General features: G+C 40.1%; 1 protein-coding gene across 3 annotated transcripts in view; it reads right to left on the bottom strand.

Moving 5' to 3' along the window:
- Positions 1–16,820, bottom strand: part of BMPER (BMP binding endothelial regulator) — a 151,979-nt gene that overhangs the window by 109,488 nt on the left and 25,671 nt on the right. For all 3 annotated transcript variants that reach the window (XM_015619660.3, XM_015619657.3, XM_019005800.2), the window contains 3 exons: positions 6,078–6,160; positions 4,403–4,493; positions 3,187–3,269 (listed from right to left, as the gene is read on the bottom strand). In XM_015619660.3, the coding sequence (XP_015475146.1) occupies positions 3,187–3,269; positions 4,403–4,493; positions 6,078–6,160 (257 nt within the window). The remainder of the gene's footprint in view (positions 1–3,186; positions 3,270–4,402; positions 4,494–6,077; positions 6,161–16,820) is intronic.

Below are 16,820 nucleotides of genomic sequence, written 5' to 3'. Positions count from 1 at the left end.
AGTAGTATCTGAGAAATAACACTTGATTAAAGAAGCCAGTCCTTCATTTAAGTAGGTGCTTATGGTAGGGAAAACAGCCAGGGTTTCTCTAGAACAGGCCACTGGCCTATCACGAAAAGCAGGAACAGGCCAGACAGATGAATTATTGTGAGACAGCTGCGTTTCAGCCTGGGTGCGAGGAGATCCCTATTATCCCGTCCACCTTTCCTACACAAATGCCTCTCCCCAGAGAAACTGAGTCATTAAAAGCCAGCTCGTTCACTCCTGACAGGCAATATGCATTGAGTGAGAGGTGATACATTCTCATTTTCAGCAAGAAATCTTAGTCGCCCCAAGGAGCAGCTCACTTAGGAGAGCGGTAATGGAATACAGGGCCTTTCATCTCCGCCTCGCTGCCGCAAGCACAGCCTGGCTCGGTAACAACCCAAAAGTTATTAGTTAATGGCTTGTTTTGCTGACCTCCATGAAATTAGTTTGGTGGGTTAGGTCTGGTTTTCAGTAGACAATAGCTAGGACCACAGGTGGTGTTAAACAGGAACCACAGAACAGTGAGTTGGGCACCCGGCAGGTAAGGACCGAGTGAGTTGCCCAGGTGTAGCCATGACATTGCTTTCTCTGCCCTTCAGAGCTGTGGAACACATAGGAAGCCCTGCAACTGGCCAGACTGCTCCACCAAGATGGGGACTCCCAGCTCCCAAGATCCCAGTTTTGTCCTCATTTACACAAACAATGTGTTAAAAACAAATGACAGCCATTTCACATCCTTTGGGAGCTCAGTAGTATCTTGTAGGCACCATTTGCAGCTGATAACACCACAAACCTGTGGTGTCCCAAAATGTGTTCCCACAGTCCAGATCTGAAGATGTGTACTTACTTCTGGGTGCATCATTGTGCAACAGTAAAAACATTTACATAATTTCTCATTTTAATACATTTAGTGAGTGCAGATCAACCCTACATCTCTCCGGGAAAACAAATCACAGCCATCCCTCTTTACTTTCTTCTTGTTCAATGGTATCTTCAGTCCCAAGTTTGAGCTACCCCTGGGACAGTGATGGCCTATGGAGTCCAGAATTTTCCTAAACCATTTGGAGAGCTTGCTCCCAAGAAAATGAAGAATTCACCCTGAAGTGAGAGTAGCTGGAATCCTTATACACCCATCCCCAAAATACCAGTTTGTGCTACTTCCTATGCTAAGTTTCCATGAAAGACTGAAATCCCAGAAGAAATCTAACTTGGGTTGAAGAGCTTCCCTCCATCTGTTAAAGCCTGCACAAATTACAGCACATCACACACAAGCCTGTTTCCATCACTTTGCATGACTGGATAGGTATCTTCAAATAAGACATCCATCCATCCATCCATCCACCAACTGCTTAGATAAGAGATTCACTGAGGACCCATTCTCAGAAGGGAATGGATGCAAAGCAGGCAGCAAACTGCTATCACAGCCTGAGGATGCCTCCTTTATTTACTTCAGATTTAAATCACATAGGGATTAGCATAGGCTCCAGTTCTGGGGGGAACAAGCAAGAGGGTAAAAAAAAGCTCTGCAGGGAGAGTGAAGTGGCTTACACATAGAAGGCACTTCTTTAGCTGTCAGAAAGATTCAGACTGAAAGCTGGACATTTTATACAGATGGTATTAACATCCAAAACAAGCATGCTCTCTTTTTTGGAAGGGATAGTTAAGTAGCATTAAACTTCTTACTCTCAATAGTTGATGTTGAGACTGGTAACTCTCAAGGTTAGACCCTTAGCTGTGACCCTTTATTCCTTTATTTCTTTACACTGTTCTCCCTCATTATCTCCCACCTCCAATGCTCTTCTCAGCACAGGAGCTTTTGATATTCCGAGAACAAAGGAAAGTTGATCAAGGAGATGTTGGTACACCAATAACTGGGCAATAGGCAATATCTGTACAGTACTTATGAAAGACCAAAGCAGAACCCAAAAAGACTCAAGCATCTCTCCACAGAATTCTCAACCATACAGACCTGCCTTCCCCTGAGGAACATAACTAGGGAAAGAGTGAAAAGATACTGCTTTGCAGCTGAAGCTGAAGTGAGGGGGGGACCCACCAAGTACAGAGGGCATTCTCAGCCTGGGTCTGAAGGCATTCAGCAGAGCTGGAGCCCAGGGCAAATATCACTGTGACATATGTGACAGCATGATTTCATTATTACAGGATTAAAACTTGAAAAAAAAAAAATTACCCGAGCACCCTGATCTCCACAGGAGAAGTGATGACTTAGTGTAAATTGATTTTGCAGATTACCAGGGTTTTTGTCCCCACAGAACAGCAAAAGTACTCTGCAACAGCTTCATTAAATGTGTATATATGTGTAAAGATATATTAATTTTTGAAGCCTATCTTTCTGTCCCCCTTCTTTCATTTTATTTTCATGATGCAGGACAACTGTATCTGGTACTGACAAATTTCTTGGCATTCTACTGAAATGTAAAGCCTTACATATTCTACTGATAACAGACCCACAAATTGCAACAAAAGCAGTAGTTTGAACTTTGTGTTTTACTCATCTCACAGATTACAGAAAGGAAGCCAAAGTTATCTGCCCAAACTCATACAGCATTATCTTTTAACTTAATGGAAGTGAAAAAGAAGCCTGTACTCGTTACGCAAAGGATGCAATTATTGCTTCCTCTCTATATTGTTGCTAGTCAAGAATAAAATCCAGGATATGACCTTTTCATCAAGCATCAAGCCAAAAATCCACCTGGGACAGCCTCAGGAGGCTACCCTCATTCTTTCACTCAGTAATTCAGAGCAAAGGCCCTTGTTGCATACAGCTAAAAGGAATCCTTGGCAAAGTTTGGCTTAAGGAAGCATCTAATAAATGCTGACCGATAGATGAAGACCAAAAAGATTACTGTTTCCACTTGCATGATCCTATCACAAAAATAAGGCACTACTAATTCAAGAGATCAGCCCTCTTCCAAAAAACCTGCTCCATCTGCATACAGTGTAAGGTCAAAGTAAATATTATAAGCTCAAAATGTGAGTGATACAATGTAGTAATGCCATAAATTCTTCAACAGAGACCTGAATTCCAAGAGAAAAAAACATAATAGTGTTGGATTCCTTATATTTTTTGCTTTGTTATGGCAATAATGTGTCTTTTGAAGTTCATAAAGGGAGATACAATGCCAAAAGGCAAATACTTACAATACAAGAGCACTTGGTACATTTATTTCCTTCAGGCCTAAATTCTTCTCCTTCATTGTAAAGTCTCCCTTCAAATACACAACCTGGAAAACAGCATTTGAATAAGTTTAGCTCAAGATAGAATGCTGCTCTTTCTCCCTAACATGTAAGGCAATGTGAAAAGTAAATCATACCATCCTTTCTTTCTGTTGGAAAAGACTTCCAAGGTATCAAGTTCAACCTTTGACTGATTATGGTCTAGTCAAGTAGACCATGACACTAAGTGCCACTTCCAGTCATTTCTTAAACACCTTCAGGGATAGTGACTCCAACAACCTGGACAGTCCATTACAAGACTAGGAACCCTTTCCATGCTGAAATTCCTCCTGCTGTCATCAGGGGAGACTGAACCCCGCCCTGGCCCAGCTTGAGACGGGTTGCCTGGCAGAAGAAACCAATCCCCACCTTGCTGCAACCTCCTCTCAGGTTGTTGTAGAGAGACAATCACTTCAGATGAAAACAAATCACTTCAAAATCCTGAATAAATCCTTGAGACACCCTAAATGTCTTGCAGGGGGAGGGGTGGGGGGAAGAAAACATCCTTCTACAGCAAATAAATTTGCAAAAATGAAGTTGAGGCTAGGATAAGTCTCCCATTACACATGCCTTTTAAATAGGTTTTTAGGCTGTTTGCTTTTTAATAATTCATTCTTACTCCCTGAGTTTATATTAGATATTAGCAGATATTATAACTAATCAAAATATAATAAATATATTACATCACTAGAGCATTGCTTACATTCAAAATCTCTGATAAAATCAAATTAACCTAAAAAAACATGGCAATTTTCCACTGTTCTTCACGAAGGCAACCCATTCTCACTCCCCTTCAAAAAGTTAATCTCCTTTTTTATGATCACTGTTATCCTTCCTCTCCTGAAAAAATCATGGTCATCAGTCATGCAAACCCATCTAACAGACCCTCTAAAAAACAACATAAACACAACTATGAATATTAGCCCAGGATATTGCCTGTGCGTCCCCTAGTCTGCATGTCCTCTATTAAAACATATTAAAATAAATCTTGTGTCATTTTGTTCATTGTGAGTCACCAGCCCACATTTTAGTAACTTCTCAAAGATAACAGGGAAGTTAGAGGCAGCCTCCCAGGTAATGATGGGTATCACTAGAAATACAGTTGCACAAGTAGAACAGCATCTTAACCATGAAATCTCACCTGGACACACAGGACAACACATTCCCCTGAGTTTGGAAGGGTTTTTGCAATGAACAACACACTGTACTTCTGATTCTACTATCACTCCTTCCTGGAAAAGAAGCAGATTAGACACATTCATTGTTAGTGTTGTGGTTTACTTGTTTTAACTTGTAAATTTGGTATACAAAACTTTAGCTTGTAAATTTGGTATATAAAACTTTAACTTATAAATCCGGCTTCTTGTTTAACGAGTAAAAATTCACAATTACTGTCAGTAGCTGTCAGTAGAATTAAAGCCCAGCACATGCCACAAAGCACTGGGTTTCAAAACTTCTTTTCTTTCTGTACCTGCTGCCTGGTATCAGGATTTGGGTTAATCCACAGTCAAAAGATCCACTTCAGTCTCCCTGACTCCAGACACAGGATTTGCCTTAAAATGCATCAGGTAAAAAAAGCCAAGCATCCTCTTAGGGAAAGGAATCCTGCTTTATCAGGAATCCTTAACCTCAGTAATCTGCCATGCAGCTCTGGTGAAAACAGGCCAGACACAAGGCATTCTCCTCCCTCTCCTACTGGAGGAAAATAGACTTAGAAAGCAGATAAAAGCATCTTGTTCTGTAGAGGGGAGACACTTATCTTTGATATTTTGCCTGATAAGTATTAGTAAATTAACATTTCCTGTACTTATTTGAGAACTCAAGTGTCCTGAACAAATCTGGGTGTGAGGGTCAATGCATAAAAGCTGCTACCCTTCTTTCTGCTTCCAGCTGTTTGAGGCAAGGCAAAATAAATTTTTAAATGTGTGTATCTAGGGTAAACAGGATCACCCAGTTTTGCATTTAGACACTGAAACAGACAGTAAAGAACTGACCATTTCATGCAACATATCTAAATTCATGTAATGAGTTTCTTTTCATTAGGTGCAAGGATACAGAGTACTGCTCCAGCTTCAGTCACCTCAGTGCACTTATTTTCAAAAATGAGTTGGTGTCACAGAGCAGAGGTATTACAGAAAAAGAGAAGAAAACCCTTGAAACTCTCTTCTCCTCTTAGTAGAAGCTCTTCATACTAATAATTTCCTCTTTCCAACTGCAATTCTTAGTAGAGCCTGAGTGTTACTATTAAAACCAGATCAAATTGTCAGCAAAAATGGCAGACCTATTTACAGACATAAGCTAAAATCACCTACATAATTTCTTGGTTTGAGCCTGACAAGCAACACTCTTGAAAATTTTATGGTTGCAGATAGCCAAGCTACCAAAAATACCATTGTGTTAACAGTGCAGGAAAAAAGGTTTTGTTGTGGGTTTTTCTTAAAGAAAGGTAAAACCCATGAACACATACACACGGAAGCGTCCAATTACTAAAATAATTCGTATCTCACAAAAGGCTTAGAATGCTGAAGAAAAGAGGACTTACTTCAAGGTCGAGACAGCAGGAAATGGCATGGCTGTGTACCTGTCCTTCAGCAAAGTTTGGGTATTGGGGTACTCAAGTCATTTAAAACCTATACTTCTGAATATTTGGTTATAGCTGGCTGCATCTGAGTGGATTTAAATTAGTTTAAACGCGAAGTCCATATTGTGTTTTGAGCATAAAATATTTCAGGTTATTTGGATTGGATAAATGAAGGCTCAGGATTTCCTGGGAAAAGCTTGCAACTCAATTAGCACGATTTTTATGACATCCTTACCTGGCACTGGTACGTAACACAGGGATTGCTGGGGAGGTGCCATTTCATGGAGCTGTTGTACGTATTTCCTCCAAAACTGCAGTCTAGAGAATGAGAGAGAAGCCCATCAGTTCAGCTGAACAAGATCTTGTGGTAGGCTGCTGCTGAGGATCACAGGGCAGCATCCTAAATGCAACCCACCCTCTCCCCTGGGTTAACAGAAGAGGTAGAGCTGAGAGCTGGGATGAAAAAGAAGGATCGTGTCTTGGGAGGACTGGCAGCATTGCCCCAGACACCTGCTGCTGATACCCAACTGGCCAAACTCCTTACTAACTCTGACTGGTCAAAACAAACCAAAATCAGTGACAATTCACTTAAAAATGGATGTCAGTGCTTGCTCTGCAGTCCATTCAGGAAGTACTTAGTTACTTAAGCACTGGAATACATAGAGGGAGGAAAGAGGGTGAAAGAAGAGCTGAAAGCACTCATCATCTAGCTTGGCCATGCTATCTTCTTCCATTAGCCAAAGCCCTCGGGAGTGCTCTTCAGCAAGCACAGTTCAGCATGGATGAGCTGACACTGGCAGCTACCTCTCCTTTATGCCTTTTCATATCCATGACAGGAGGGATCATCATCAGCATGAACTGAAAGTTCTCATGTGTGTATGGTGAATCTCCATGGGGGGACGTTTTGGACTCTTGTGGAGTTTGGCTTTATTCACCTCTGTGTGCTATATGACCACTTTGTTAACAGAAAACAGGTTTGTTTGCCCATGCACTCAATCAACCCACATTTGTTTTGTGCAAAACGAATTTTCATGGAGCCACTTGGAATAAAGCAAACACCAAAACAAACATTAATTTTCACATGTTTGATTACATGTTCCTACTTGTTTCTCTTCCTTTTTGGTTTTCTCTTTTGCCATTTTCTGGTATTCTACAAAAAAAGAAAACCAAAAAAGAACACAAAATAATGAAATAACTCACCAGAAAAGCAAAACCAGAAAATACTTATAAAGTAGAAATATAATATTTGTTTAAAAAGAGTTAGTTTATTAATGCAAATAGTTTCAACTGAAAAATAATTCTTTGGAGACCTAGAGTGGTTCTGTGAAAAAATTTGGAAATAACACATACCCCATTCTGTGGGAAAAATGCCCATTTTCCATTTATTGCTTTTAGGGTTTTTTTTTTTCCTAGTATATTTTATTCAAAATGAGTTTGATCAAAGAGCCCATGAAACCAACAGGAATCTTGCCAAAGACTTTGAAACACAGACGTGTACACAGAGCTGGAGAATCACAAAACTACAATCAGTCAAACAATGCCCACGGCACCATTCTGTTTCCACACCCTACCTCAACAAACACTCTTTCTCTGCTGTGTAGGGTGCACTGTCCTGCTTTGGAATAAGTTTTATGTCCTTCTGAAAGTAAAGGCAATTTATCAGCCCTATACCAGTAAATCTTTGAGCCCACTGTAAAAGAAAACTTGAGAGTTTTGGTTTGAGCTCTGAAGTACTCAGGAACTTAAAATCTCTTTAAAATCATTTTGAATTCAACACAAAATTTAAAGGAATCATGATGTATAAAGATCATTTGCAAATGTGTAAACTGCCTCCAGTTAAGCTCCTAAACAACAGAAGACTTGTACTTCAGGATTTGCAGTAATCAGAAGTTCTTTTTCCAGGCTAAATACAGAGCAACATGGGAAAAATTTTCAGGTCCTGTGGCCATTTCACTTACCTAAGCTGAAACAGGTATATTTTGAAAAGAAATGATCAATAGTCTCAAAGTTGGCTCTGATAATTTCATCTTTGACAAACATTGAAAGGCACAAAGTATACAACTGAGTCCTATATTTTTAAGTAGTAAAGTCCCTATGAAATTATTTTGAATAATAAAGAAATGTTCAGATTCTCTGTGCATTAAATACAGTTCTCTGACATCTCACATATGCAGGACAGCACATCAAGAGAGGAGTGTGAAGCCCTGTAGTCCTCTTATGCATTCTGAAGTTCCATTCTGAAAAACACTGAATTAATCTTGCAGAACAGTCTCACTTACTGCTCACTGAAAACCCTGATAAATGCAGAGCCTATTCAATGTGTTTAACATCCCCAAGTTGCTGAAGCCCAGGTCATGCTGGTCCCAGTCTGAGAAACAGTTTACAAGTGTGCAGGACACTCAGCATGGAATGAGCTGTGTTGTTAAATATCTGTGTGTGTATTTTACCAGAATCAAGAATCAAGGGCTGGGTTGGGAAGTAGCAACTGCAAAATACCTTACATATTTGCTCAGCAATTATGTTCTTTAATGTAAAATGTTTCCTCTGTAAGAAAGCTAATGACCCTGGGCTAATCTGCATGTACAGATGTGCATATTAAACTGAAATTTTCAGCTCAAGGATTAGTCTGGTCGACAAAGCATGAAGGTGGTGCACTCATGCAGTCAGCACTGCTCGTGCTGGAGGTGCACACCCAAGCTATGCTATAAAATCCTCTGCCCTGCATCACCAGCCATTGTCCCTGTGGAAAGCAGCAAGGGGATGGCACACCAGAAGCAACCATGCCAAGGAGAGTCTGCAGTCACCTAAAGGGGAGTTTAAAAATGGGAACCAGAATGGAAAAGACGGCAGAAGCATGGGAGCTACTAAGACTGCTCTCGAGCTTTGGCATGGCCAGCGTGCTGAATGAGGGAGACAGAGCAGCGCCCGTCCAACACCAGTGCGGGCCGTGGTGGGAGCTGGATTTCAGCAGATGCTCAGCAGAAGGAGCAGCAGGAAGGAAGGGGAGAGTTAGCCAGTATAACAGGCAGCCTTGGGGAGAGATGGGGGAAGGCTGAATGTCAGGCAAAGCTGAAAAGGGTAAGAAAGGAGTGTTTTACAAACTCTGGGTGATGCTTTAACCTGTCTCTGACCACAGGTGTGCCCTGACGCTGCCCTTTGGACGCCCCAGAGCTACACCCACTACTCACTCTTCAAAAGGAAAAAGAAACAAAGCCCACATACCAGCTAGGTTTTCTGAACCTCACTTTCAATGTACAAATCTCTCAGCTGACACCTGCAAACATATAGCTGGACTTTTCTCGTCCCCCTACTCACAGCATGGGAATTTCTGAGCCTCACCTAAATTCATCTGAGTGAAAGCTGCTTCAGTCTATGTGCCAGCTCAGGCAAGCCATTCTGGCTCATCCATGGTTAAAGGTCCACAACATTTGGCCTGAAAAGTAGAATAGAAATATTCTACTGAAAAGTAGAATATTCAGTAGAAGTCACTGAATATTTTGTGTTCAAAGTCATCAGCAAAGTCCCTTATGTCAAGTTCCACAACAGAGTATGACTGACTATACTTGAAGTTCCTGAAAACCTTTTAAAGCTTTTTTTTTTTTTTTTTTCCCCCAAAAAACCCTTTGGAAATATTCCACCATTCAAAGGAAGAGCAGGAGAAAATAATAAAGCAAGAAAGTTCAGAGATTGGGACTATCACTTAAATGTTATCTTATTTACCTGAATACCTACTTAAAACTTTAAAAGGGTTACAGAGGAAGTTTTCAAGAAGGGAACCCAAAAAGCCTGAGAACACTCTAAAGAGTATGTGAAAGATTTGACATTAATAAGTAAATTTGATCTTGACTTATATACCCCATAAGGAAAACCTTTAGGATTCCACATATGGAAGGAAATTAAATACTAGTGGTCTACACCAATTTTAAAAATGCTAAAGTGATTCATATCAGTCAAGGAGTGTGTCCTAATTTTTCAGTCTTTCCTGCTCCTTTCTTTAAAAATAGCTGGTGTTTTATTAATGTAAAATATTAACTTTCAGTTAGTTGTAGGTTTTGTTGCCATTACCTCCTTCAACCCAAACAGTTCAGATAAGTCTTGGATAAACATGCAAGCCTAAAGTTGCTTATCTGAATCTAACAAAACCACTAAATACTTTGAACTTGGCCAATTGTTGCATATGCAGTGGAAACTAATACCAATTGCTTTCCAGTCACCTCTTAAGGGCAAAGTGATCCTCCAGATTTAGTTCTTCTGGCACAAAAAAAAAAATATGCTAAAATAAATAACTTCTAATATAATTATTTAGCTACTTTGTTTCAATATTGTGGATGCCACACTTGGGCACCTTTGTTTCAAATGTAATAAACCAGGCCTTGGCCAATTTAATTTGAAAGAATAATTTCATTCTAAAACAAGCATCATCACAGAGAATTGGACTAGAATAACAAAAGAGGAAAATTATAGCAGATTTTTCTATTGGCATGTGGACAAGCTGATGATCAGGAAGCCATTTGTCTTTCCAAACCATAGAACTCTGATTAATGACTCTTTTTTCTTCTTCCCCAGATACCCACCCATATAGCAGTACCATAAAGATAGGGAAATTGACTGAAGGAGACAGTTCAGCAGTGCAAAAGCTCAGCCAGTGTCCTCAGGAGTTCATTAAAAAACAACCCTTTTTTACTCAATTTGACATTGCCTAATTAGATTCCAGAAGAAACTTGTGCTTATTTTAGTCTAATGAGAATTTTATAGACAAGTCATTTCCTTATTCTCCCAAGAGAAAGTGATAGATTGGTGCACAATAGACTGGCTCCTCATCCCTCATTTCTTCAGCATCTTTCTTCTCCTATTAAGTCTTTTTTTTGCTTTCCCTCCACTTTCTGTTTAAAAAATGTAACCTCTCTATTGGCATGGAAAATAAACATTAAGAAAAAGAAAAGAGTCAGAAGACATGTTTTATTTAGTGTTTGATAAATTAATCCTCAGGGAGGTAACCAGGCATGCTAACACTAAATACCAGCTCTAGCCAAAAAAAAAAGAGCCAACTCCAAAACCCTAAACAAAACAAACAAAAAAAAAAAAAAAAAAAAAAAAAAACCAAAACCACCAATAACTTGCACATTCTGTAGTATTTCCCTGGCATGAAATCAGTTAGCCAAAATAAAAGAACTGAATCAAACATATACCTATTATGAAATGTATTTTCACATGTCGTAGTGATGGTAGAGCCATTGACAGCTACCAGAAAATTGAACTTCCTGTTGAGTAACCCTGGTCTTCATTTGTCAACACAGAAGCATGAAAATGTATACAAAATCTCCCATGCTTATCAAGTCTGGCTCCAAACAGTGAAAATCCAACTCTTTCCTCTGTAACCAAGTACAAGTAAACCTATTTGCAGCCGAGCCATGGCCATTACCATACTCAAGGGATGCACAGGGGCCATGTAACACAGCAGAGTGAAGAGGCCACGGGGGTGAGCTGTGCTAGGACTGCACAGCTCACACACAGAGGATGCAAGGCAGCCCATATTCACTGAACAAACAGCAGCAGAAACAAAGACTCCTCCCAGTGCTGTTTTTGTCCCTTGCAAACCACTGGAACTGAATTTTACCTTCCCAGATGTCTTGTGTTCCATGCATAGGGTGAAAAAAATTTGTCCTGCAGGGTTCCTGAGAACATTGCCATTCAAAATGGCACACAGTTAGAGCTGCCATTGAATCTTGAGCTGATACTCCATGTGCTTGCCAAGCCTGGCAGCTGGAGAACTTTCACCATTCATGGTTATGAAGGCTGTCATGAATGATGTTGCTCAGTGACAAAATTATTTGGTCTTGTACCCAATTTTCTCACACCAGAAAAATCATCCATGATCTGTACATTTTATACCTTCAAAATTAAATAGTAAAAAAATTTCTTATTCCAGTAATACATGTCCTAAAATGTTTATCATTTTGTTCCAGAGAAACATTACATGTGAAACCATCAATGTGAAAATCTGGGTAACTGATGTTTGACTGAAAAACTGTTTGTGATAACACGACAAGACTCTTCATTAAAAGTTTCTTACATAATGGAAAACTATATTCACCAAGGTAATAAGAGCATCTGAAATTTGAGGTGCTACTGAGCACAACAGTATACACCAGACATCCAAGAGATGTCAAATGTATCTGCTAAGACCTTTGTAAGACGTGTCAACTGAAAGAAAGGATGGAGAAATAGAGACCTTTTCTTAGGCATAACCAGAAGTAATCAAAGGTGGTGCTGTGATAATGCTGAATGGTACTGTCCCTGGTGGCTATTTGTCACTGCTTCAAAACTTCTGCCTTTTCTTCAAATACAAAGCTAACCTCTGAATGAACACTGAGACAAACCTGTACTTCCAGCCTCAAGAAACAGACCTTCTGGCTTAGAGCTGGAACACCAAGAGACTCAGAAGCAGTGAGAAGGGCCAAAAGAAAAGTTAAGAGTTGGTTACGTCCTCAAACCATCTCTCATAACCAGTCCCTGACCAAAGCCAAGTCTAGATTGTTCAGGTGAAGGTGAAAGAAATTTCTTTAGGAAAATATACATATTATCTTCACATCCCATCCCCCTCCATCCATGTATTATTCCTTGCCTCTGACAGCTTGCCTTAGAGCATGCAAGGATGGGCTGCAAGGTATAGCACCCCACTGGGGCCCCAAAAAAAGGTCCCCCCAGATTGTCTTGCAGCAGGACACCAAAATGGTGTTGGGTACCTCATACTAGAGGTGTTCAGAGGTAAACAAAGTACAGAGGTTCTGTTCATATGGATCCTGCAGGGTGTCAGCAGAGCAGCCAGAACATTGGTAATCTCACAACCCCCCTCTAGCTTCCTTTGCAAGCCAGCCCCAAGAGCTGAAATTGGCTGCAATCCTCAACCATAGTATTTGATATCCTTTCCAAGAAATGCACAATTAACTATGATACCTTTGGATATTCAATATTTAATAGATCTAGCACTGTTGTTGCCTGGGCTGGAATTCCATTCTCTGATAGATTCCACATCAATGGAGCATAGCACAAGAATTTCTAAGATCAATAATTAATTATTAAAAAGAAAACCATAAACCCAACCAAAACAAAAATCCCCAGTAATTCTCTGAAGTTAACAAGGACAGAAAATGCAAAATTGTACATGAGAAGTGAAAGAAAATTCTGAACATATTTTCTTTGTTGTAAAAGAATTCCCAGCAACTTTGTCTTTGCACATCCATAGAAGCTTAAGATTCTTAAGATAATAGAGTAGAATATGGTACACAATTTTAGAAATGCAAACTTTATGCAATCCTGAGCCAGTAATACCACTTCTTCAGAGTGCAAATAACTTACTATTTGATGTGTAGAGGGCTCTATATCTAAATGACAGGTCTCCATCCAACTAAATAAGATAATGCTGCCAAATCTCTTTCTATAATCTCAGTGACCTCATAGGTTTTCATTAAATATATGAAATAAAATGAGAGATGAAATGTGGCCTATTTAACCTATGCAAAAATAATAAGAGGGCTTATTTATTTTAGTATTTTCAAAATGAATAGCATGCTAGAGGTATGTGGTATGTTTTATAAACTACAGTAGATATCTGTCAAAAGAATAATCTTGCTGAAAACTTTTCCTATTAGACTGAGTCGCCTGCATTCTCCTTGCAGCAGGGAGCCATAATCATGGGCCCACATTTCTCAGTTCCAGACTTTTCACAAACACACAGAAAAAGTGAGCTTTACCCCGACAACTTTACAATCAAGGTCCTATGGGCCTAAAGTCAAGAACATTTTTAAAACACATGGCTAGTCTGGAGAATTTAAATCTTAAATCTTAATTTAAATGTTTGACCTCATTGCAGCCTACAATTTCCTCACAAGGAGAAGCAGAGGGGCAGGGGAGGGCAGGCACAGGTCTCTTCTCTGTGGTGACTATTGACTGATCCCAAGGGAATGAGGCGGTGTGAGGGGAGGTTCAAGCTGGATATTAGGAAAAGGTTCTTCACCCAGAGGGTGGCTGGGAACTAGAACAGACTCCGCAGGGAAGTGGTCACAGCACCAAGCCTGACAGTTCAAGAAGCATTTGGACAATGTTCTCAGGCACATTCGTATCCTGTGCAGGTCCTGGAGTTAGAATTTGATGATCCTTGTGGGATCCTTCAGACTCAGGATATTATGTGATTCTGTGACAAAGCAAAGCCAGATCTTTTCATATGCTACTTTCCATCATGGGTGAATTTTCTGATTCCAAAAGCTGTAGTAGTGGCTGCTCCTTACTTTTTCTGTTTATTACAAAATATGAAAAAAGATGTGCTAGAAATTACCTAAGTAACATAAAAATACCCAAATGGAAGCAAGGGACTTATGCTCAGCACACAACCATTTGCAGGAAAAGTTCTCTACCAACAATCCAGTTTCTCCTGTATGCAGAGCTCTGAATAGGAGAGTTCAGGTGTGTGCACCTGATTGTGCTGCACATACAACCATAGAACAGTTTGGGTTGCAAGGGACCAATATAGGTCATCTAGTCCAACCCCCCTGCAATGGGCATGGAATGTCCTCATGACAGAATAAAATTCACTGGCAGAGATGACTCATGAGTGTTTCCTTCCTGCACAAGCCCACTCTGGAACATGCCCTTTGGTTTAACGCTATCCTCCCGATGTTGCGCTCGCATGACAGCAGCCATTCATTCATTCACTCATTCATTCATTTCTTCACAAGGTAGGAAGACAGACGTGAAGCTGTCAAAGAGAGCTGGCAAGAGCCTGTAAGGCCTGATTAAGCTCTCCCAGGATTTGGGAACAAAGCCAAGAAAAAAAGCCATCAGTTTTTGATGTCTTTCCTTGGTAACATTTTGTTCATGTTTAGATAAAAAAAAAAAAAAAAAAAAAAAGTGCCAAAAAAGCCCTGTTTTCCTTTTCCTGCTTGCATTCCCCATGGGCACTCTGGCAGCTTGACAAAATAGTAACTGAGAATGAGTGCTGCAGGGCCAAGTCCCGGCTGCAGCTGAGCTTTGTGTGGGGAGTGCCGGGGAGCTGCTGGGACACCAAAGGGAGTAGCTAAAGTGATGATATACTGCCAGGCTGGTATTTGCAGCCTTGATTCCCCAGTTACCCACCATGGGACACTCATTTTAGGTCTCACACAGAACTTCAGCAGTGTTCAGAGTGGTGGGAGAGCAAGCAGCCTCTCCTGGGGTAGAGGTGGTTCCATCAGCCTCTTCCCCTGGAACCAGAACAACCTGGTAACAGAGCGTGGTGTCAAGACTGTGAGAGTTAGACTGGGTGCATATTTGCATATTTTGCCTTGTCTTTCAGAAAGCACAGAAAAACTTATTCAGAAATTTCGTATCTACTTTGAAAGTTTAGTCCTTGAGAGCTTTTCTTTTTTTTTCTTAGAATTATGAAATTGATTCAGCACGCATTTTAAGCACATAGAAACTGCCATCTTAGATCAGACCAAAAACCCTTCTAGTGAATAATCTTCTGTCTGATAGCAGCTACTAAGTGACACCTTGGGAAGTGTGAAAAACACAGACCAAGGTCCATAGCTCTAGTTTAGCCTCCAGAAGGAATAAGTAGCCTGTCTGACTCAGAGGGAAAACAGAGCATTTGGGGTTGTACCTTGCTCCTTTCCTAACAAAATCAGAGTTCAATTTTCTCTTTGGGGAACTGCTGAACATTGAATTAATCGTGCCACAGAAGCATCTTTTATAACACTAGAAACAGCTACCATTCAGTTACTGTCAACTCAGAGCACAGTACTGTATCTGTAAAGTTAGGACTGTTTTGTCCTGTGTGCATCTATTTATTCCCATCCTTGTTAACTTGCTTTGCTGCTTTGTCATCAGTTGATCAATGCCCTGAGAACCTTCTGCAGCTCCTCACAGTCCATCCTCTTGCTTTACTGTGCTACAGACATCAGGTCACCAGCAGCAAACTTCCTGTACCTCTTCCCACCTTCTCTAGATCATTTCTGAGCACTTTGACAAATGGAGATCTTTGCAAGGATACGTTGGCAACCTTTTTTTACTATGAAAACAACCATACACTAGTTACTTATTTGCTGATGAGAAGAGTATCTCTAAAAACTCAGGGCTGCTTAGTTTCTTCAGCAGTTTCCTTGTGAGGGATATTGTTGGATGCCTATTAGTGGGATCTCTCTGTCCATTGATACATTCAAAGGACCCTAGCTAACTAATCCCTCTTCTACCTCAAGTGTCCATGTGTGTCCTAATTCTATTTTTCAATAGTTTCTATTAATTATCCCATTAGAGATGTCAAGCATACCAACCTGCAGATGCCAGGCTCAAGCCTATCGATAATGTTCTGTAGGTACCCACCCCAAATCAGAATAAACAGAAATCTTAAAAGGAGTCTGAATAAAAATACTGTTTGAATTAAAATATTGTTTGTTCAGCTTTGAAACATTCATTCTTTTCATTTTGCATGCATACATGCACATATGCATATGTATGTATATAGAATTTTCAGACCATTGAGCAAATACACATCCCATTATGAAACTGAAAAATCAAACTCCACCCTAATCCAACCGACACTTAGCAACATTTTCCTACAAAGCTGACACTAAACACAGTTTGACAAAAGAAATAAATTACATGTAATTTATGTAAAATCTGTAATTTAAATTCTTGTTTCGGTAATGTTTTAATATTTTTTCCAGTTCATTTCCTTCTCTTTTAAGTGTCATGTTTCTAGACAAATCCTTGAACTGGGGCTTGCCAAACTATTCCAAAGCTGCAGCACAGAAGCAAATCATAAGCACAGCATCTAACACACCTTTGCAACCTTCCAGGAAAAATACACATCCATCATGTCTCTTCCATCTGAATTTCAGTGTAATCTGTTTTCCTGCATTTGTATTTCCTCTGGGAAGGCAAGAAATGCTTTTATTTCCCAACTATTTATCCTACCCTATCTCCCTCTCAATCCCACACAATC

Source organism: Parus major, chromosome 2, assembly GCF_001522545.3.
Source record: "Parus major isolate Abel chromosome 2, Parus_major1.1, whole genome shotgun sequence".
Lineage (NCBI taxonomy): Eukaryota > Metazoa > Chordata > Aves > Passeriformes > Paridae > Parus > Parus major.
Note: the sequence above shows the minus strand (reverse complement) of the source record. Positions and strands in the feature narration are given on the sequence as shown.